The sequence below is a fragment of the Teleopsis dalmanni genome, chromosome X (assembly GCF_002237135.1).
Source record: "Teleopsis dalmanni isolate 2A chromosome X, ASM223713v2, whole genome shotgun sequence".
Taxonomy (NCBI): domain Eukaryota; kingdom Metazoa; phylum Arthropoda; class Insecta; order Diptera; family Diopsidae; genus Teleopsis; species Teleopsis dalmanni.
This window is the reverse complement of record NC_051848.1, coordinates 16,826,658-16,850,252: the sequence shown is the minus strand read 5'-3', so window position 1 is coordinate 16,850,252 and position 23,595 is coordinate 16,826,658. Positions and strand designations below refer to the sequence as shown.

Here is a 23,595-nt window from a genome sequence, read left to right as displayed (position 1 = left end):
TTTTTTCTAAAGAGTACTTTGAGAGATGATGAAAAGTGTAATTTTAATGATTCTACAGTTTTAGTTAATATCTATCATGATATATATGCAAATAAAAAACCCAATTTTTTCTTAACTCTTCTTCTTCATTTAATTTGTTTATGAAGGCACTGTTGTCACTACATAAGAATATTTAAGATACAAAAAGATACTGTATTACAGTATAGTTTATATAACAGTTGTTATAAAAGAGTGAATACAGATTTTGATTTTTTTCTACAGTTTCTAGAGGTCATTTAGGATCTTAAATCAGTTACAATTTAGTTACACTACGCATGGAAGAAAACTTTGAAATAAAACGTCTTACTGGAAATTTGCTTCTTAGTGATATCATCTATATTTTTATTGTAGACTTATTCGTCACAATTTTCCTAAAAACGAAGAATAAATTAACCAAAGATAAAATTTAATATAAAATGAATTATATTCTTTATACATACTAATTAACAATTTTATTTACTTATTCCATTAACAAATATTATTTTATATAAAATTATAAAAATTCTTTTCATTTTACACATACATATAATAAATGGGGCCCTGTAGTACAGAATTCTTCTAGTTTTTATAAATAGGAAATGAGGAATCTATAAGTGCAACACATCCATAACTTGCAAATTTTTAGTGGCTATACACAGTGTTAACGTTAAAAATTCAAAACCTTAAAACTAAAATGTATCTGGGTTACAATATGTCACCCTGCATACATTGACTCAAGTAGTACCTAGCTATATCAATTGCACTTTGAAAATTATAACTACACGATTTCTTATTTTCGCGCTAATAATGGTGTAATAGGCTTATTTCTACGAGTCATTTCTTGAGAACGTTGGGTGTCCCGGTCACCATATAAGTCCAACTCACGGCCGTGATACCAGACAAGAACATCAAAAATAACACCGAAAGCAGTTAGTGCTAAAAAATGATATTGTGATATTGTTTAATTATTTAATAAATATAAAGAAAGAAGATTCAATTTAAAGAACTCATAGCATCCGTTTGTATGGTATTATAATATTGTAGATATGACTTCTTTAAGGACAGTTTGATTTCTTATACTTACAAAATGCCAGTATGTTGACATAATATCTGAATGTTGTCTGATCATACAATTGGCAGTTTCCTTTACCGTTGCACGTTTGGGTCCATACTAAGCATGTTGAGTCTATAATCCGTCCAAATATAATAGGACCCGGTATTAGTGCGAACAAGCTCACCATCATAAGAGACAAACCTTGAGCAAAAGATTTATCTTTCGTGGATACTGCACGATAGTTCACGAGTAAATTGCCGATTCGACCAGATGAACCCACCCAATTTACTATCATGGAAGCTATGGTAAAGGCCCAAAAGCTGGTACTACAACCTTTAAGACAGACACCGGGCTTAAGGTTGTCTGACATTTCTTCTAAACTGCGTCTAGTACGTGAAATAAACGGTTCTGTTGTCAGTTCGTCAAATATACTGCTAAGAGATTCTACAGTAGATGATGTAGTAGTTGTAGTAGTAGAAGGAGTTGTAGTAGTTGTGGTTGTTGTTGTTGTTGATGACATGTGACTTAATGATTTTGTAGTAGTTACGGAAGGGTACGATGTTATTACAGATCCATCCGTACTGATAGGGAGTACATTCAATATATGTGGTAATTGCTTTTGCATTGTAGTGGAAAAATCGCTTAATGAGTGTGGTGAAGTAGGTAGTTCGATATTTGGTAAATGTGTATCCGCAATAGGTAGGCAAGAGCAGTTAGAGTAAAACTATTTTAAATTTTTATTAAAAACAACAAAAAACATTTATTATAAAATACTTTGTTATACCTTTTCTTCTGAATTCCAGTTTAAGCAACCAGCATGACATGGTGAAAAGTAAGTTGTATCTGAAGGTTCATGACATATGGGTGAATAAGGGACACCTTCACATGAGCAATTTGCATTGCAAGAAGAGGAAAGATTGACTCTAAAAATAAGAGTTTAAATAATAAAAAACTATTTAAATAATTGATATTTTTCAACAAAAAACATACTGTCCATCCTTGAGTACAGATAGGGAATCGCCACAATACATAAACATGTAAGAGATTTGTCCCACAATATATATACAACCTACGATAACATTCCACATGAGCACCTTACTCGGTTTTGGCTTGTTTTTTGAGATTACTAAACCAGAACCGATTAATCCAATAACCATACCAATAATAGATACTGGGCCCACGACAATTGTAGCACCTTGTGCGTTCTTATGAAATTGCACTTCCATGTATTTAGTTAGAAAAGTCATGTAACCGGCAGCGCCCAAAACATAGAAAATACCAGAAATTATATTAAAGATGAGCAATTTATTACGCAGAAGTCGCATTAATGCCTTGGGAAAATCTAAAATTACAGTACTTTATTATGTACATTCTTTAAAATTGACTGAAGTTAGTTTACCCTTGAGAGTAGGAAAATCAGATGTAGCCGCTGTTGGTGTGTCCAATGCGGCATTTGAGGAGAACCCACTACCTAAAGGTAACCCCTCATCAACTTGTAGTTCTTCATGTCGCAAAACTTGTGGTAAGTGGGAGTTATAATGCGCACTTCTACGTTTTGGTAATTCTTTAGGAAATAAACCAATTAGTCCAGAAAAAAGTATCATTAAAGTGCCTAAAAACATCCAACCGAACCACCAGGCACCCAGCCAGCGTTGATCCGTATTATCGATAAGCGGAGTTTTTGTCGGGTCAATGAACATGTTAAGAGAAATATAACCTAAAGAGAATAATTTTAATTGATTTATTAACATTGTAGAAATGTTTAGCTTACCTAGGAAAAAGCCCACTATTGGACCAATCATTCGCAGGGACATCGCTACTGCCAACATAAGTGGAGTATTAGTCTTCTTTGTATTATCGTCGAGATAAGTTTGCCCAAGTGAATAATAAAGAGTATTTCCTATACCAAGCACAAACTGAGAGAGGAATATTAATATCAATGGAACGATTGTTAGAAGAGTATCGCATTCATTTGAAGACATGATGGAACCACATAAGTGTTGTGGGTCTTTGATTGTAAAATTCTATAAAATCGAAAATGAAATTATATTCGTGTTTACCATATAAATAAATGGAAAAGTTTTAAGGAATTCTTATTAGGAGGAAAACAATGTTCACCTACAACCAATGAGATTGTGTTTGTCACATTTCCACCAAGTTCCATGCTTTCATAGTACTCCTTTGTTAGTTGCAATGCATCTTCACCAGCACCATAAATGAAATGCGGCAAAGCTAATATATAGCAGGAAAGGCCACAGAAAACAATACCCCAAGCAATCCATCGTGGTCGATTACGTTGTCCACCAATGTATGATAATATAAGAGACAGTAAAATCTGTGATATTTCATTGCCACTTAAAATAACTCCTGAAATAATAAATTTGAGATTATGTTTTTTATGTCAGATTATGTTTCATTTAAAAATTCTTTTAATAATATTGAGTGTGACGACTTTAATATATAAAATCTAAAATATAAATTAAATTGTAGCCCTCAGATCATCATTTAGATCTCTCTGTGACTCTATTTTAAATACTCTAAAAAATTTAAGTTTAAAAAAGTAACACAAATAAACAAATTGAATCAGGTTTCAATATATTTGCGGCCCTATGCTCCTCCTAGGAGTTAAAGGATTAAATATATATATATATATATTTAAATACATATATATCTGCTACGAGGGAGTCTACTCCTTTCTGGAGGTTTAATTTGCAATCATTAGAGGAAGTGTCCTACGAATATTGTAAGCAATGTTGGCTTTCAAAGTTGAAATTGATTTTGACCTTTTCGTGCAGATCAGCGATTCAAATAACACGATCTTGTTGTCTAACCATATCCGTTATGTTGTTAAACAACTTCCTTTAGTACGTCGATGGTTGCCTAAGAAGTGACAATTACCTTCATCCTATTGACAATGTTCACGCACTTTTGAAAATAAAAAATGTTTCAAGATCACTATCACCCGATGACATCCACAGCCCATAAACTTAGTCGAACTCTACATTTTTCCTAGTGCCAGCAACATTGCTTTTTGATTTAGTTGCTGAAGCGAACGATATAAAGTTCCTCATCGCTGGACAACATCTTGCAGAAAAACATATGATGAATTCAAGCATTTAACATATTCACTGCAGTAATAATGCAAGCCATAATCGAGTGGGTTCAATTGTGGCACCAATTTAAACTTGTAACGACGTAAGGCAAGATCTTTGCACAAAATCTTTCACAGCGTCGATTTGGAACATACCAATGTTTAGAATATAAAAATTATTGAAACAATATTTAATTATTTTATTTGTTCTGATTTTTTGAAGATCTTTAAAAACAATATATAAGATCAGTCGATCCAGTCAAAGTGCTTTTTTTTACAGCCCTTTTCATCGCCTGACTACATTGTTATTGGTAAGTCCACGGTAATATTTCTGGTAGTCTATACGTCGACTCTCTTTTTCGATTATAGTCCACTCCTGATATCTATTGAGTAATGTCCGATGGTACTAACATCCTCTAAATTTTAAACATATGTATAATAAGTTTTTAGTTATTACTTTTATATTTTTAAGAACTTTGTTTCAATATATTTGCGGCCCTATGCTCCTCCTAGGAGTTAAAGGATTAAAAATATATATATATATTTAAATATATATATTTCTGCTACGAGGGAGTCTAAAAAACTTTCTGGAAAAACTTTCTGGAGGTTTAATTTGCAATCATTAGAGGAAGTGTCCTACGAATATTGTAAGCAATGTTGACTTTCAAAGTTTTCGATTATAGTCCACTCCTGATATCTATTGAGTAATGTCCGATGGTACTAACATCCTCTAAATTTTAAACATATGTATAATAAGTTTTTAGTTATTACTTTTATATTTTTAAGAACTTTGGTTCTCTGACTATATCATACCCCTGTACATACTAAGTACTATATTGTGATAAGATGGCCTTTACTCACCTGTTGTTTGACTTGGTATTTTAAAGCGTTTCTCAATCGTTGTTAATGTTACTATGAAATACATATACGACATCGCCTGAATGGTTCCCAGTAATCCATAAACTGCCATGAACATTTTTGTTGTTGCATATTTTTGCATCCATAGTGGATGCCAACTGGCTAAGCCACATAAGTGGTTGTTATTTCGACGAATTTCAGTTGATGGCATCTTGATACCGCATTCGAATTAAAGATTTAGTAAATAATTTATTCAAACTACAAGAGAAAATAGACAAATATATTTATAGCATATACAGTAATACAATAATTCTTTAAATGTTTAATTTAACAGTGTTTCAATCGGATTTTATTGGAAACAAAAACAAAATAATACGTCATTTTTTTTTATTTTTTTCACAGACACAAAAGGCCATCAAAGGTAAAATTCAAACCTCTTCAGGCACTTCGCTGCTATACAATTCCGTAGCTATTGTACACTAACAGACCCTTCACAGAACACCTATGGATACGTTTGTTTTCTGCCAACTTGGAAGAAAGTTGCCTCTACCGCACCTTAATATTCACTTTCTCTTCTATCAATCACAGCAATACAGAATCCATATTATGTTTATGAAAATGCTTTTATAAAAAACTGTAACGTGATAAAATAAATAACGAACACTATTTCTACAATCCAACAGTATCCATTGAGGTTGTTCTAGAAGTCACACCTTTGCCGATATGCATCAGGTACCAAACGGAAAGGGCAGTTTTAAGAATGAAGAAAGGAAACCTAATGGACAGTTGGCTCCATAGCACCATAGCATTCGAAAATCTTGCTAAACAGAATTTTCAATGCCTGGGATTTTCATCGCGTCTCAGATGAATCCTAAGTTCAGCTTTACTAAGCTCTTTAAAACTGAACTAAGCAACAAAAAGAGCAAGGAAGTCATTAATCAAACCTATCAGCTCACGAATGGCACAATCACATGGATCATTGACGGCTCGCTTACGGAGGAAGATATCGGAGCGGACATAGTCAGAGCAGCCAACAAGCATTGAGAAGCGTTGGTAAAATTATTAATTGGATATTAATTTTCTAAACGCAAGTTCATTATGACTCTCTATGCTAGCTTATTTAATTATATACCATAGAACTTATAATCTTATAGTTGTTACAGGTTTTTAATTCAATTTAGAATATACGTAAATCTTAGAGAATAAACTGTGGTAGCAAATTATATAAGTATCAAAGGACTTATCTATCTTAGCATGGGGATGAACAAATTCCACCAGTCAACAGATATTACTAGAGACGCTACAAAACTAGAATTCAGACTTTTTTCAACCGACATAAGTTATATTCCATCCCATCTAAGCGTATATTTAATAGCACACCAATGAAAGTGTTTGAGAGGAAACTTATGTGGTACCCCATGAATTGACGATGATTTACACATACAAAAGAACCATGATTTTTATGAGATTTGCACTATATGCACGATATCCAGTGAATTAATATTCAGTTGCTCTGTGGCTTGGTCATGTGAAAGAAGTGTTTCATATGGCAGTCGGGACCTTTAATACCACTCGTACGAGATTGAGGAGTCTCGAGCATGAAGAGGATATATATTCCATTGGTGGGAACAATTATATAAGTAAGTAATATATGTTACACGTTGTCATCCCTTCGGCGAATTTTAGTGTTATAAGGCAACAATATAAAAGCAAGAGTACAAGAAGTAAACACTGAAACCAAATTTTAATCAATAAGTAATAAAGCCCCTTAAATACGAGTAGTGGATGGAAAATCCGCTATACAAAAGCAAAGGCAACATAACCATATGTTTGGAAATGTTATCAAAAGCTGCCAAAAACCACACTGATCATAACCGATATCTAATAAGAAAATAATACGTACCTATACGTATTTTAATTATTTATAAATTATTTAAAACAAAAACTTGCCTAATGTTTTTTTTGAAATTTTTGTTGTTTTAAAAGGAATGATAAATGCTTTGATAAGGTTTTTTATGACTACTTCTGTATGCAGGCCGCAACTACTGAGCACGACGTTTGAGGCTGTTAACAAACTTAAACTAATTGATCAATATTAAATTTAAAAACTCTTAAAAGTTAAGGAAACTGAAGAATAATAAACGCAAAAAGCAATTAATGACCAACGAAATTAAAGACAGATTAGATAAAATTGGTTATTGGTCGTTCGTTTACTGATTATAACCGATAAAGTGATTCTTCAAAACTTGAACGGAATGTAAATGGAATAGAATATTGAAAGTGAAAATACTTTGTTATTGTAATTATACATTAATTAAATATAAACAATTACATACTTCACATATTCATAATGGAAAAAATTTATTAAACTATAAATATTTTACTAATTTTAATAACAGAGTTGTTAATATGATTTTGACAATTGCAAATAATTTCATAAAAAAAATTTCCAGACGTATCTCTCTTAAACCATCTGGGTTTAATAATAGACATAAGAGCATTCATAAATTATCTATATTAACGCTTGTCTATATTCTTATCAAGAAAGTTCTGCAAAAGTTTGTGCTGAAGACGTCCACTTTAATGTCTTCTATGATAAAAAGGGACTACTAAACACTGTTTTTTTTTTAATTTTCAAGCACGAAAGTTGAAGAAAGTTAGGTTAGGTTAGATTATACCGGCTATTCCAGGAGATCCACTTTTGCTACCATATTATTAAAAACTGATGCACTCCGTCTGGCTAGCTAGTCTGCTTTGCGATTGTCGAAAATTCCCCTATGACCGGGAAGATTCGAGAGATATTGAACTGCGTCGACATCTCATTTAGAGATGTGCAGCAGTCAAAGACTGCCCTATATGTAAAGTGGACTAAACTAAATGACTTTAAAGCAGCTTGACTATCTGATAGTATATTAGATAGTATTCCTTTCGAGTATATAATCTATTCGAAAGGAAAGGAAAGCTAAAGCTTCCTTTATCGTAGTCTCTTCTGTTTGAAAAATACTACAGTGATATGGAAGTCTATAATATGATGATATGCTCAGTTCTTCTGAGATGAAGAGAGTTAAAATTTAAAAGTTTTTGTGCCGTAGGACATATTTTCGGCCAAAGGAACTTTAACGTTTACGGCTGTAGTTTTGTTTTATACACATCTGTTAATATATTTAAAACTGAATATAGAGGATATCACTAGAAGAATCAAGGCGAAAGGCTAGTTTTATGAATATAAACAAGTTATACATTTTAACATGTATATGATAATAGAAAACGTAATCATTCTACGAATATAACGTTATAGTCTTTTAAACCGAATAGAGTGAATGAATGAATGACGCACATCAATGATTTATGTAGTATCTTTGAAGAATCTTTACGTTCAGGTATACATGTACGGAAAATTAAGTAAATCTACATATATACTCGTACACGGTTACAAAACATTTAAATAACAAAAATTATATATTATATATAAAAAAATATGTAATAAATTGGTCATACATGATACAATCGTTTCGAACAGATATAGCACCAAATAAGAGTAGTGAAAAATAAATAGAATAGCAGGACATTAGAAAAAACTGGACCAGACAAAAGAGATCAAAATTAGAGATAGTCGGTGTTGGAATAAGGTGTTGAAATACAGCACATCCTAAAATTAATAGGATGAAGAGGATTAACTTGAGAATATTTTCAGATAATTTGAGTTTGTAAAATAGAGGTATTAGTATCAAAAGTGAAATAAAAAATTTTTTTATTAACTGAATTTTATTTAATATTTAATTTAAGAAAAAAATTCCCTTAGAGCAAAAATTTTAAATGGGCACTTAATTGATTTCGAAGAATTATTTTGCTTGTCATGGACTTCTGTGAGTTTTGCTTTAAGGCACAGTCTCCACTATCTTATCTTTTATAGACTATTTAGTGTAAAACAACATGTTTTCAACGAAGTACTTATGTATATAAACCACATATGTATCAGAGCAAGTATCGTATTATTGTATTATGATTAAACCAATTTTTATAATTTTTATTATTGTTATTGACCAATTTTTAATTATACTTTATAAAAAATTAAAACTTAAGAATTTTATGATCATGTATTAGTATATAAGATATTTATATATACATATTTATATATATACATGAATTGCTAGACAGTGGTAAGACGATTACTTTGCAGAATAGGTGTAATAAAATGATTTTTAAAATTTATTTGTAACTCTCACATGATATTCATTTCTGTCCTGTTATTTGGATATTATAATAGCAAATAGAGTAAGTAACAGCTAAGGAATAGTAATTACAATAAATAAAACATACCAGAATAAACTTAATAGTTTGTTTCTAAGATAAACTAAATAGTACAGTTTTTTCTGCAAGTTAGGCGTTAGCAAAAGTTTAAGATGCACGATATACCTATTATATTATATATATATTTTGAATCCTTTAACTCCTAGGATTGTTGGCTAGTAGCTTCAACTCTTCCCAGCTATTCCACATGTGCAACATTTCCATATCAATTTGCCTTCTCCAAGTGTGTGCAGGTCTGCTCCTTCTTCTCTTCCCATCGGGTTCCACTCAATCGCCATTGTGGTGTCACCAGTCGGTCTACGCAAAGTGTGACCGACCCAGTCCCATTTGGGTTTTTTGATTTCGGTTTTGTGTTTGTTGAGTTAAAGACCATAAACGTTCATTTGGAATTGTATTTGGCCAAAATACTTTAACTTGTAGTGCATTGATGCCGTTTTCCGCAGCATTCCAAGATTGACATCCATATAGGAGCCAAGGTTTTATATTGGAGTTAAATATTCGTATCCTTCTTGATCTCCTTCTTGATACGATTTTCGATATCAGCACTGGATCCACCATTTGTTGATATGACGCTTTCAAGATAGTAGAAAGACTCTACATCCTCAAGACAGCAGTTGTTTATAATAAAAGGATCTTGGACGTTAGCATTAATGCGCATAACTTTTGTTTTGGTAACAATGATTTTAAGTACCGCTGTGTTTGCCATAGTTACTAAACGATTTTGGTTGCGAGACATGTCACAATACCTATGTGCCAGCAGACACAAGTCATCGGCGTAATCAAGATCACTCAAGCTATCTTGAAGATCCCAAATTATTCCGCCACCTTCGCCCAATGCCAAAATAGATATTTCTCTTGCAGTATCCGGCAACTGGCATCCTCGTATACTGCTTTGATGAGCGCGTTCTAAATTACTATGTGACATAATGTATCGAAGGCCTTTTCGAAGTCTATAAATAACAAACAGAAAGGTGTTTTCCATTCTATAGATAGTTCAACGAATACTCTTAAGCTGTTTATGTGATCAATACAAGACATGTGGGGTCGGAATGCAAGTTGTTCTCTTCGTAGCGTTGCTGTTAATGCAGTTAAAAGTCTGTTGGTGATGACATGCGGTATTATTTTATAATTCATGTTCAGCAGAGTAATGCCTCGTCAATTAGTTCTTTCTTTTAAGTAGCCCTTTTTTGGAACCTTTACGATGATACCCTCTTTGACTTCAGATGAAAAGTTCTCTGTCTGCCAAAAATGTTCTATTAGCGGGTGGATAATGTGTGCGGTTGTTTGTGGATCATTTTTCAGTATTTCCGGTGCTAAACCGTCGGACTCTGGTGCTTTGAAGTTCAACAGTGTTTTTATTGCAATTATATTATTATATTATCTTCTATATAATTGCAGTAGAATTAACACCAATAAAATTAAATTAAAAAAAAGTCATTAAAAGTATAGCTTAAGTATGCGATAATGGCTTTAATTCCAGTAGCCTCGAATAAGCCAAGATCATTAGTATGTGGTGAAAGCCAGCAAGAACTTGATTTGTTTTAATATAATAAATTGCAAATCTTCTTGACGAAGAGAAGCGATGAAACTTACAGAGCTAATAATAAACACTGCAGATATACACTTAAAACGGTCGGTAACTGTTTAGTGGCTCCTTTGAAGAGGCTATGAAATCGGCTAAAGAATTCAATGAGTGCAAGCGACGTTACTTCTAGATAGGATATCCATATGAATAGTAATTTCCCGGTAGTTTGTCCATTTGTTAAGTGCTTTTTAAAGGCGAAGTGAGTTTATAAGAATTCGAGGCGACACAAGTGTGGAAACTGATCCTGACAGTTTGCAGTACTCCTTCGGATGGTGCTAGGACTGCTTAGAGTCAGCTTAGAAGTCAGTATGATGGTATTAACTAATATGGAGATTATAAAACCATTCAACCGCACACGGGATCCTAAGCAGTTGTTAGGACACGTATAACTGTTTCGATTAATGTGAAGAAAGCTTCTCCTAAAGGACATATCGATAAACAGATAATGAGACAGTAAAGTGGTTAGTAGCTGCAAAGGTGAAAAATGAGAGACAAAGGTGAAAAATGAAGATGCTGAAGTCAATAAGATAACTCAAGCTTCAGTTGCGATAAACTCAAAAAAGAATTTAATTACTAGGTTATTTTAATTAATTTTTATTAATTTGATAGTAGTTGCTGTGTTAACTGTTTCATTCGAAAATATTAAAAAAAATATGGAATGCTGGCAAGCAAAAACCCTCTGTAACTAGTAGTATATTATCAAGTACTAAAGTCACTGTAAGTATTGTTATGTGAGCACTGTGTACGGTCTGTTAGTTGATTAACTTTCTTTGGTAGGGCTGCAAGAAATTTGCAATGCTAAAACGGTTGCATGAATAGCAGCTAATAGAGGAAATCACTAAGGATCGAGTGGAGAATTCAATGCACCGTTTTGTCTGATCAGATGTTTTGAAGCCAATCAAGGCAATAACTTGGCTGCAGTCATTGATAATTATCTTAAATGGTTCGAGTGCTTAGGATATCCCAACTGCCCTACTTAGTTAGTGGAGCAGTTGTTAGTTGAAACTTAAGCTGTTTGATTTCAAATCTAGTTATATGGTCGAAACAATATATTGGAATAGAAATTTGATAAAAATCTGAATCAGAAATTTGTTATTTGCGTTTACTTTTGGAATCAAAAAATGAATATATCTGTGTAAATGAACGGAATTGATTTTAAAATTCAAAAAATTGTTGCCAACTTATATAAATATATCTAGACACGTTTGGATAACACTTCATTGAAGACGCTAAAGCCTTGTTCGGTACAATAATTTTAAAGAAATACCAAGAGGTTGTATTCCAGGTAACATTCCAGAGAATATAATGAATATATTTGAGGTTTTATTTGTCGAATTTTAACTTCAAACCTCCCTAAATACCTAAATTTCTCTTTCTTATTATTTATTTGTTTAAATATTTATTTATAAATAAAACAATAACAAAACCGCCTAAAATTTTAGAATTTTTAATACATAAGACATTTATCACACTAAAGAAATCTTATCGGCGAGAAATAATAAAAGAAGCAGACGGAGAAATCCAAGTTACAGTTTTTATAAAAGTATATGTATATATAAAAATTTAATTATTAAATATCAGGAAAACTCACAATTCAATATAGTAAATGGTTTGCTTTTGTATAAAAATTTTATGTAAAATAATTATTTGTTTTGTTGTTTTTGTCAGCACTGATGTGCCAAAATAATGTTATTCGAAATACACAAATGAAGTCGTTTTAATAATCAACGCGGAAAAATATCCATCGACCGAAATTTTAATGAAATTAAATTGAATTTTCAATTGAACACCACTCGTTGTAACCGCTTAGCTGCCTAACCAAGTAGCACTAGTTCGGCGGTTAGTAGTAGCGACTATGACAGACCGATTAAGTCCATTTCACATACATATCAAAAAACGCACACTAATTTCAACGCCCACACACATTTAAAGATAATTCGGCCGCCGACATTATCGGCGCTTTAGTAGTGAACAAGGTTAAGAATGGACTCGGCGTTATCAAACTTTATCGGCCATATCGATATCAGGCAACAATAAAAGTACGAAATATTTATGGTAGCCGCAAATTTCTCAAAAACATTTCATGAAACTGAATATATGATATGAAATAAATAAAGAGAAAGCAAAAGAGAGACAGCGAAAGAGAGACAGCAAGACAGAGAGATAGCGAAATGGAACGAGAGACGGAAGTTTGAACATATATTTATCAAATCTAAGAATCGTTATAATTGTATCAGTACAAAAATTTTCCGTATAAAAAGTAAATTTAGTGTAAATTTTTGATTATCCGATAGTCAGGTACATTGCCAGATGGGGGCAAGGGAGAGTGAGGACGTGGAGAGGTAAAGGAAATGTTCGTTACACATATACATGTTTTGAAACTTTTTTAATATATAATTAATTATATAATAATGTTAATAATAAATAGTATAAGAACTATTAAGGACGTAGAAAAGGGAAATGTATTACTTTCCATAATTTAATGTATCTCTGTACCTTTACATACATTTTTTTTTGTAGGGCTTACTTTTCCTCAATTAGAATTAATACATAAACTTTTTTTAGTTAAACAACTTTGACTGTGATCTGAAAATAATAGTAAATGTATTTGCATGTAGTTGTATATGGTATTTGTAACTGCACTGATACTACGAATAGGAAAAAACAAAGAGAAAGGCTCTAGAGAGAGAGAGAGAAGAAAATTACCATGCTTTTAGCTCTTAATATTTTGTGCCATGAAAAGGTTTGAGAAGCCACTAAACGTTGGATCTTAGAAAGTTCACTGAGGTTAATTTGTTTACCTTGTAAATTGCCTTGCAGATAAAACTTCATTATAATTCCGTCAGTCCTTCTGATCCAATTATTTACAGGCAGATATTCAGAAAAGGTTCTTTCACTGAATAGGATACAAAGTGTGAATAGGATACAAAGTATTTACTCTATTACCAACGTTTGTTTCACTCCCTTCATTGTCGACTTCTTTTGATATTATGCAGTTATACCACTGTGTAGCAATATAGGAATATGTGTAGCAATATTCCTAAATATGGTCTTTGAACTTTATCTCATATATTATTAAAAGATTATCATTTAAGTGATTATTTGAGTTTGGGAAATAAGAAAGTTACAGAGTATCAGATATTTGAAGTTAAAGGTGCTTGCAACATTATAGTAATATTCCGTTCCAACACGAACTGTTGTATAAGTAAATCGAATTTTGTTAAGTAATGAGATTCATTTTCGCTGCGTGGATATCTCAACAAACTAAATTGTCACATCTAAGACAGTGGCTATATAATGATGTACCATTTCATATATGATATGATAAACCTATACTTTTTAGGGTATGATGCAGATGTTACAAGCTTCCAGTTCTGCTCATTACAGCACTGATAAACAAGTTCTGGTTGAGATATTACTTCGACGTGCCGACAAGTTATCGCAAGTAACCACAAAGGAAAGCAGTACTAAAAGACGTCCCGTGTAGAAAATTTGAATGACAATATATTTTACACCTAATGATAGTAACCAAGCAATAACTAAGTAAATAAATAAAATTATAATAAATATATAAAATTAAAATAAAAATTTGATCCAAATTATAAGTTTATTAAACTTTATTCACATTTACTTTTAAAACCACAAAATGAATATCTCATATATTATATATATAGAATAGAACATATTATATAGTACATATTATTAATCCATATAATTAAGAGAATGAAGACGTTCAATCGGAGTTGTTTTTCCAAAATTCAGTGCGTTTTTGCCGAATTGACTCTCACAAGCTGCGTTCTCTTTATTGACAACCTGTCGGTAAGAGTATTACAAACTTTTGTTCTCAATTAAAGAAAAATGATTCTCAACAGTTTTGCATTCTAAACTAGATCTACTTTCAGTGGAGCTAAATTTTGAGGATACTTTCATAAAGACGATTGAGTGTTCATTTAGATGTCACCATGCTTAAAAACCAGTTTTATCGCGATTGAGCAAGTCTGGTTTATCAACGACATTGTTAGGCAATTGTTTAGCTATGATTATGTGATACTAGCCCTTTTAAAAATTCCAAATTTGATTGTATTTGTATGATTGCCAAGGCCTTATTTATCGTTCTAAATGGAGTGATCCTCTTAAATCCGTATTTGACATCAAATTTCGACAAGAACTCTTTGGTCCCACAAAAATCACCAAGCATACTAAACCCCTAACTCGGCATCTTTAAACATCTTGCCAAAGTCTAGCTAGTGTAGCCACAGTATAGATGCAGTGTTATGTACGTCTCGCTCATACGTTGGGAAAACACAAGCAAAATATCGGTGTAACCAATACAAAAAAAGTATTGTATTTACTTGTATTTATCAGCTTAAATTTATCCGAACTTAATGGTTTTCTGAGCACATGCGTTTAAATGCGTTGTGATCGTATAGATAGTGATGTTGCTTCGCATATATCGATTGATGTTGAAGAGGGAGATATTCGCATAATTGTAGATAATACACAACGAATTCTAACGCTACAAGGCAATATTCTACTCAAATAATTAAAATTTACTAAGTTAATTGGGAAGAGCATTCAAAATTTGAATAGCGTGTACCACACCATGTCTTCCGAGCTAACCGAGCGATTAGCAGTCAGTCGTCTAGTCGACTTATTAAATAATTACTGTGGCTATAAACCAATGCTGATAAGTCCGCAATGCTGTGACAATGACTTCTTTATGACTTTTATTAAAAGTTATAGTGTTTTGTAGTTGTAAATAGTTAATAAAGCTTTCGGTGATTAAATAGAGACTGTGTGTTCGAAAAATGCAGCCGTAATGACCCCATCGTCAGTATATTTCCATATACACGTAAACGTGTTTACTCGTTGACACTGCAACTGAAGAAATTTTGAAAAGCAACGCCTAAAGCGCTCATGTAAACATTTAAATATCAATGCTAATCAAATCATATCAAATCATATCAAATCATATCAAATTATAACAAATCTGATTTGTGGGCTTTTCAACATCTTTCATGCAATTTTCTAAATAATCTATTTTGTACTGTAATTTGCGCATCGTTTTTTCCATTGAAGAATGACAGTGACGGCACGAGAAGGGAGAACATGTAACGGTTTTCTTGATTGTTAGAGCTGAAACTCGTTCACAATTTCACAATTTCACAATTTTTAATAGGATCTTATAAAAGTAGACATTCGCATTTTCTATTTAGTTTTTATTCTATCTCATTCTAAGTAACTTTTTGTTGAGTTTAATTTCAAGATCAATCGCACACACATATTTATTTGATAGATTCAAATAAACGTACAGCTTTTCCGGGTATATCTAATAGTAGATAATTTTTTCTGTGACTAATTTTTATAAAAATACTTAACGTCTTCATGCTTATATTCGGTCTTATTACTTGACTTTCTGCTGTATTTTCATCCATCTAATATATTCACAATCGAAAAGGCAGCAAAGCTAATTCAAATTAATTCGCTCTTCAAATACAATTATTTTTTGAAGCAATTATACAACGATGACAGCAATCGAACCCAAAAAGATGAAATTGAGTCAAGACACATTGATCAACATTGAACATCGCAATATCTATCTATTGATATAGTGGACATCGGAATATTGAACGGAACAAGGGAGCAGTCGAGATGTCCAGAAGAGTTTTTGAAATATATATGATGAGGCCAACAACTCGGTATAAATCGATATAAATGTGTTTACTATGAATTAGTAAAAATTCATCGTATCAAATGACTTTTGTGCTAATAGTGAAGTCACTAGGATTTTATGCAGACGTATATGAAGATAATTTCTTAACTAACCTTGCAAAGATAATGAAAATGGGCTTTTGGGATATCTCCTACTACATCTGGCAGATCGAAAGCCTTAATAAAGATCTTACTTGGTGTAACTCGAATATTGAAGAACATCTTAATGAGCAATAGTTGCCTCCGAGTAGCAATATTAATAGTTGTATCAGCAAGTTCGCTCGAGTAGTTCATTATATGCTTCCTCTTCGTATTGAAGGGAGTCATTCGTAGGCCAGTTAACGTTAATAAGGTTGATGATTGTGAATTTGCTTTGCACGGGATGGACATGACTCGTGGTTTTATATATTAAAATCAAATTTGTGAAATCTTAGTCCCTATGTATCTGAATTCCTATACTGGTGTTATCAACGCCTTCTAATCCAGTGGGGTACTGGAGAACTTCTCTGTAACTCGAGATTTCTGTAGAAAATTGTATAATTACCTACTGAGATGTTGCGAACGTAATTTCTGTTAATGACGAATATGTGAAACAAATTGTTAATTCTGACCATAACATCTACCCGAGTATTGATTTTTAAGTCTGAAATTGAAGATATGAGTGGGGAAGATACGTGATTTTAACAGGGCAACACATGTTAGTGATAAAGTGAAATGTAACAAAATTATCTTCAAGGATCAGTTCTGATCTGAGTCTATCTGATTGCTAGACTCGAATTAACTTATTTAATATTTTGCATCTGCTGCGTTAGATACGGTAATTAAAAAAAATGTGTTTAAATATTTTTAGAAATGTTGGTATCTACCACAATCGTTTGTGTTATTTTATTTTCGGGTTTAAGGATTTTTTTTAGAATTTATGTTATATAAGAGAAAATAAAACATTTGTTTTAGCTTTAAAATTGAAACAAAATTAAATTCGTTTTTATTTATTTACAGATATTTCGGTTTACTCTATAGACCATCTTAGGGAAGATGGTTGATATTTATAGTTAACAGTTAAAGAAAACATAAGAGTATATAGTATATTGTACTGTTTACAAAAATATTAAATGGCTATTAGTGTTGTCCTTAGTCAAATTGAAGAGTTTCTTTTAAATAATCTTAATATAAGTTTAACAATTAATTTTGAACCGGTGACCTTTAAATTTGTACCAAGCCTTTTTGTAGTAGAATTGTTGATCACCTCGCCGTGCTTTGGTTAACAGGTGTGGCAGGACGACTCTTCAGAGCATGTTTGTTTCCAGCGTTTCTTGTTCACAGCTCATTGGTTATTAGTACACCAACATAATATACCTATTGGAATACGTTGTTTGCATCACTTCCACAGGGGATTTTATATACCAAATTATATTCATCCATCTCGTCTATTAGTCTTTTTCTTATGCAAAGTAAAGTAATATTGATTTGAATGATATTTTCTGAAGTGTTATGTTATAGCATTTTGATTTTCCTTGGTAAGTCCTTGGCATATATATATTCTGCAAACTGTCCGATTTGGTGGTTTTCGTTTTTTTAGCAAAGATTATTAATTTTGATCTGGGAATGGATGTTGGTTATTTTATCAATAAAAACCTTCACATTTTCATCATGGACAATTGAATCGGTAATATTAAACACTCATATGAATAAATTTAACACAATCTTTATTGTCCAGAATTCGTTTGTTTCTAATAGTAATTTAACTTAAATTCAATGTTGTGTCTTAACACTTTTGTGATAAAATAAGTCAATATGTCCTCTACTTCTTCACCTTTCGTGAATTTTTCGAGTAGATAAGAGTTTTTCTTGCCTTTCTCATTATTTGGCCTGAAATACTTTCTATTAAAATATTTAGCTGATCTTCCCTTTGTTTGAGAATATAACACCTTCTCCTTCTGACATCTCCATGAAAGTTTCTTTTTTTCATTTCAATGGCAATTGAACAGTAACACCTTTCTTGAGAAACACCTGCAGCCTAGTCTATTGGTCTGCTGGGAAAAAGGATATTGCGTCAAATGAGATAAGTTTCCTGTCGTCGAATATATGAGTATTATTTTCACTTAATTGGAATGGTCTTTCATAGGATCTTACATATTGCGTATATATGGAATTTTCAGTTAAATTTTTGAATAAATCTGCCATGTGTTGACACAGTTTTTGGGTTGAAATTTTGAAAAAAACCTAGAAAATAAATAGTAAATAATTGATTTTTAATAGATTTATCTATGAAAAGTGAATTGATGTTTCGGCAAAGTTAAAGTCGGTTTGTATTTCTCTTTATATATATGAGTATATTCTGATACATAGAAAAAAACTTAGGTATCATCACCATATAGATCAGTTGCTCTATGAGTAAACCGAAAGTTAATTAAAAGTTTTGTTTTTCGACAAATATTAAGAGTTCAGCGTAATGGATGAAATCGTTAAACAATATATAATGCAATAACAGTAGTGATGTATGTATACCTTTTATATTAGTTGCACACTCGATTGCATGCTAAACAAATTTTATTACAACAAAATATATATCACTTATTTTTATTTGTTTAATGGACACAGGTTAATTACAGAATTTAGTTTTTCAACAATTCCAGCATACTTAAATCCGTGTATATGTATATGATATCATATACACTAAATGATGTCAATGCGCGGTTAGTGGTATTGTTATTGTTGGCTTCGTAGGGTCGTCATAGAGGTCACATCCGCTTATGTTAGCTATCCAATTGATTCCACACAGAGTAATTGATACTATGAAAATGATCACGAAAATTCCGGATGCAATCGCCGGCGTCACGAATCCAACGCAGTTCCATGGCGGCTTGAAATGAAATTTTTCTCTGGATTCAGGTTTTTTGGTCGGAGGATTTTTTAATCTATACAGAACCTCAAATTGCACACTGTCGAACGTTATCACAAAATCTTTACATTTAACTTCCAACGACTTGCAAAGATACGAGAATTGGCTGGGTATTTCAAATAGGAATGGATGTATCTTGCATTTGTTGTACTCTATGCTACTTACGATATTATAGTTCTGAATAAGCGATATATTAAATATTATTTTTGATGAATTGGATGTTGTCAGCGTTACTAATAATAAGATGTTAGAAGTGGTGCAATCCATATTGGAGATACTTAAGTTCTTCGCACTATTGTTATTATACTTCAATTCCAATTTAGTAAACTCCAATACAAATTCTTTCGAGGCAAAAAAAAAATTATTGTTAGAACTATTATTAGAACTATCAGTTGGAGCAGAACTATCAGTTGGAGCAGAACTATCAGTTGGAGCAGAACTATCAGTTGGAGCAGAACTATCAGTTGGAGCAGAGCTATCAGTTGGAGCAGAACTATCACTTTCACTCGCATTGCGACGTTCACGTTTATGAATAGTATCTATTAACTTGATATGTTCCGGGTTTTCTTTTGACATATAGATATACACAGCAGATTTATTTTCATATTTCATATCGCAATTTATACTCGCAATTATTTTATCTGTAGAAAAAAAAAATATATATTTATCTTGAAATGTGTATGCACTGAAATATTATAGTTTTTGTAATATTTAAAAAGTAATTGTGGAATAAATAAGCTCACGCTCAAATAGACTAGCGATGGCGAACCTTTAACACGCATGTCACCAGTGATATATATGAAAAGTTTTATAGCATGCACATTATCGTTTTTACTATAGCGTATATAGTCTTATGGCACGGTCAATAGTGTAAAGACCGTTTTTGCTTTAAAAAAAATTTTTTGTTTTTGTCATCAGGGCCTGGGATCGCCACAAGTTCAACAAATATTTTCTAATATTTAGTACGCGATTATAAAAAGGTTCGTCTTCGCTGGACTAGACCAATATCTTTCAATTTTTTCATTTAATTCACTTCACGTGATCAGTATTTGAAGTATGGGAAATAATTTTTATTAAGCTTTCTCTGCCTTTTCTATTAGGATGTTATAGTGCTATTCTTTTCTTTAATATATGCTAATATATCTCAACATTTCCTTGCAATATTTTTTATATTTTATGTTGAAAGCAAAAACGATGCTGTAAGCCAAAAACTTTGAAATATTTCTATGTTTTTGGTACAGTGCTGCCAACTTACTATTCTTTCCTTTAATATATGCTAATATATCTTAACATTTCCTTTCAATATTTCATATATTTTATGTTGAAAGCAAAAGCGATGCTGTAAGCCAAAAACATTAAAATATTTCTATGTTTTTGGTACAGTGCTGCCAACTTGCATGGTGCTACTCTTTCCTTCAATATATGCTAATATATCCTAACATTTCCTTTCAATATTTTATATATTTTGTGATGAAAGCAAAACCGATGCTGTAAATCAAAAACATTGAAATATTTCTATGTTTTTGGTACAGTGCTGCGAACTTACTAAAAAAAAACTGTGGCGAGCTTTTTATTACACGTTTAAATTTATAATTTCTGGATATTTTTTATATTTTAAACAAAATGTATCACCATTTTGTTATTTAGTAAGTGTGTTTAAGTGTTTAGCATATAGTTACACAACGATTTAAGTCCGAGCAGCGTTCATAAGTTGTTAACAAAATGCCGCACTATGAGTTTCATTTTTGTATCAATAGATTTGCTCATAAGAAGTTTGTCACAATTGGAGTAAAGAAGATCCAAAAGCGACCCATCAGCTACTGATTGGGAGCATCATTTGTGTTTATAGACTAATGGCATTATTAGACCTATGAGTATTAAAATAAATAAATTAGTGCGTACTCGTTGAAAAAAACAGTAAGTAGCTTACTTTAGAAGGCGATTGTGGGAATACGATATATGGTAGATAAAATACAGCATTCTTAAACATTCTGAGATAACTAAGGTTTTCTGAAAAAATAACGAAAATCCAAATCCATTAAAGTAGAATTATCAGTAAATAAAATTAAAGAATATGTGATGTACAAAAAAATTGGATTTTTCAAGTTGATCTTTCATTAACACCCTCTACTTGGCAATTTTGAAATTTTCTCTGATACGATCTTTTTCGTTTTCAGATTAAAGAATTATATGTTGCATATAATTATATGTTGTGTAATTTGATTGAGATGCCCTCTGTTTTTATATGTAAATATATAACAGGACACTATTTGAGATATACGGTGAATGAAACATACTGCATTTCAGGGTAATGGAATTTCATGAACTGGGGACATAAACAAATATATAAACATTGCTATATCCATATTGTTGCAACTATTTTCTAAAATTATGCCTGTAATAAAATATTAAATTAATAACGAAAATCGTTAGCAGCAGTGGAATCCCTATCATATACTATACTATACTATACTATACTATACTATACTATACTATACTATACTATACTATACTATACTATACTATACTATACTATACTATACTATTACTATATTATACTATATACTATACTGTACTATACTATACTATACTATACTATACTATACTATACTATACTATACTATACTATACTATACTATACTATACTATACTATACTATACTGTACTATACTATACTAACTATACTATACTATACTATACTATACTATACTATACTATACTATACTATACTATACTGTACTATACTATACTGTACTATACTATACTGTACTATACTATACTGTACTATACTATACTGTACTATACTATACTATACTATACTATACTATACTGTACTATACTATACTATACTATACTATACTATACTATACTATACTATACTATACTATACTATACTATACTAACTATACTATACGCTATACTATACTATACTACTATACTATACTATACTATACTATACTATACTATACTATATATACTATTACTATACTATACTAATATCTATACTATACTATACTATACTATACTATACTATACTATACTATACTATACTATACTATACTATACTATACTATACTATACACCATAAATACTCTGCTTATCGATTGCAATCACCTAAGAAAATTAAGTAATTTAGATTCTCTCAAATAACATTTCTAATAGGTAGCTAAGGATCAATGCAACTAAGGATCTATATTAAGCCAGTTCAACCAATCTATTTTATATATAAACTTATATGAAATGGGTCACCCATTTTATATATATTATAAATCAGTCACCATGATGAATAAGCCTCTGATTTCGTTCCATTCGGACGGTATCATTAAAATATATAAAATTAATTATGCCAGGAGTGCAGTCAATCGGATATGTTTTCTGTCCCGTATTGTTAATCCAAATATTCAGTTTCTGTTGTGATATCGTCCGCAGCGCTTGGATCGGATCCTCGACTAAATTAATATAGGTCGCTGGAGTGTATTGTTTCATATGTTGAAAACATGGCTGCCTTGTAACTGCTTGAGTACAAAGAAAGTCGTTCTGAGTTAGCTAATACAAAACACTAAAATAATATATTAGAGTTTTCTTGAATAATATTATGTTTACATTTTTTTCCACAAAGGCTACTATGCAGTGGTTCTTAAGCAGTGGTGTCATTTTTGTTCCGAAATAGTAAGATTCAGTTACTGTCAATGAGGGTATCTCCGTGCTTAAAATAAAAGAGGTTATGAAATGTCAATCCCAAATGTAAAATTTTCAAACCAATGAGCACCCCACACGTATACCGGACTGTAATAAGAAGCTCTTATTTTGACGTAAAATGTCATTAACAACAGTAGCCTTTCAAGTACATATAATGGTGGGACCATTATATGAGTTCGTGAAATATCAGCCGTGATGTCCGACACAATTTAAAATCTCACAACTTCAGAATTGAATTTAGAGCTTTTTGGAGGATTTTTCTTATCAGAAACATTTGCTTATAGCAAAATATAAAAACTTTCAACTTTTTTGACAGTTTACGAAATATAAATTTGTATGTAGTTTTGTAGCTTACTAAGTTTACT

The 23,595-nt window shown here is 31.6% G+C and overlaps 2 protein-coding genes across 2 annotated transcripts; both read right to left on the bottom strand.

The window, feature by feature from the left end:
• Positions 1–508: 508 nt before the first annotated feature.
• On the bottom strand, positions 509–12,731 carry LOC119662112 (solute carrier organic anion transporter family member 74D-like). Its single transcript, XM_038071666.1, has 9 exons — positions 12,509–12,731; positions 5,025–5,279; positions 3,195–3,439; positions 2,844–3,096; positions 2,472–2,789; positions 2,063–2,414; positions 1,857–1,995; positions 1,103–1,796; positions 509–954 (listed from the first exon to the last, which is right to left on the bottom strand). Exons 2-9 carry the CDS (start codon positions 5,230–5,232, stop codon positions 809–811), a joined length of 2,355 nt encoding a protein of 784 aa, XP_037927594.1. The 5' UTR covers positions 5,233–5,279; positions 12,509–12,731; the 3' UTR covers positions 509–808.
• Positions 12,732–19,183: 6,452 nt separating this feature from the next.
• On the bottom strand, positions 19,184–23,532 carry LOC119662591 (V-type proton ATPase subunit S1-like). Its single transcript, XM_038072241.1, has 4 exons — positions 23,291–23,532; positions 23,135–23,237; positions 22,810–23,077; positions 19,184–20,172 (listed from the first exon to the last, which is right to left on the bottom strand). The coding sequence occupies exons 1-4, from the start codon at positions 23,395–23,397 to the stop codon at positions 19,316–19,318; spliced, it is 1,335 nt and encodes a 444-aa protein (XP_037928169.1). The 5' UTR covers positions 23,398–23,532; the 3' UTR covers positions 19,184–19,315.
• Between the last annotated feature and the right edge of the window lie 63 nt (positions 23,533–23,595).

Coding starts and splice junctions, on each gene's coding strand:
- LOC119662112 (XM_038071666.1), bottom strand. CDS start 5,232: ATGCCATCAACTGAAATTCGTCGAAATAACAACCACTTATGTGGCTTA. Junction 3,097..3,194: donor CAAACACAATCTCATTGGTT/GTAGGTGAACAT, acceptor TCGATTTTATAG/AATTTTACAATCAAAGACCC. Junction 2,790..2,843: donor AATAGTGGGCTTTTTCCTAG/GTAAGCTAAACA, acceptor TATTCTCTTTAG/GTTATATTTCTCTTAACATG.
- LOC119662591 (XM_038072241.1), bottom strand. CDS start 23,397: ATGGTCCCACCATTATATGTACTTGAAAGGCTACTGTTGTTAATGACA. Junction 23,238..23,290: donor TACGTGTGGGGTGCTCATTG/GTTTGAAAATTT, acceptor TTTTATTTTAAG/CACGGAGATACCCTCATTGA. Junction 20,173..22,809: donor TCAGAGGCTTATTCATCATG/GTGACTGATTTA, acceptor TTTTTTCTACAG/ATAAAATAATTGCGAGTATA.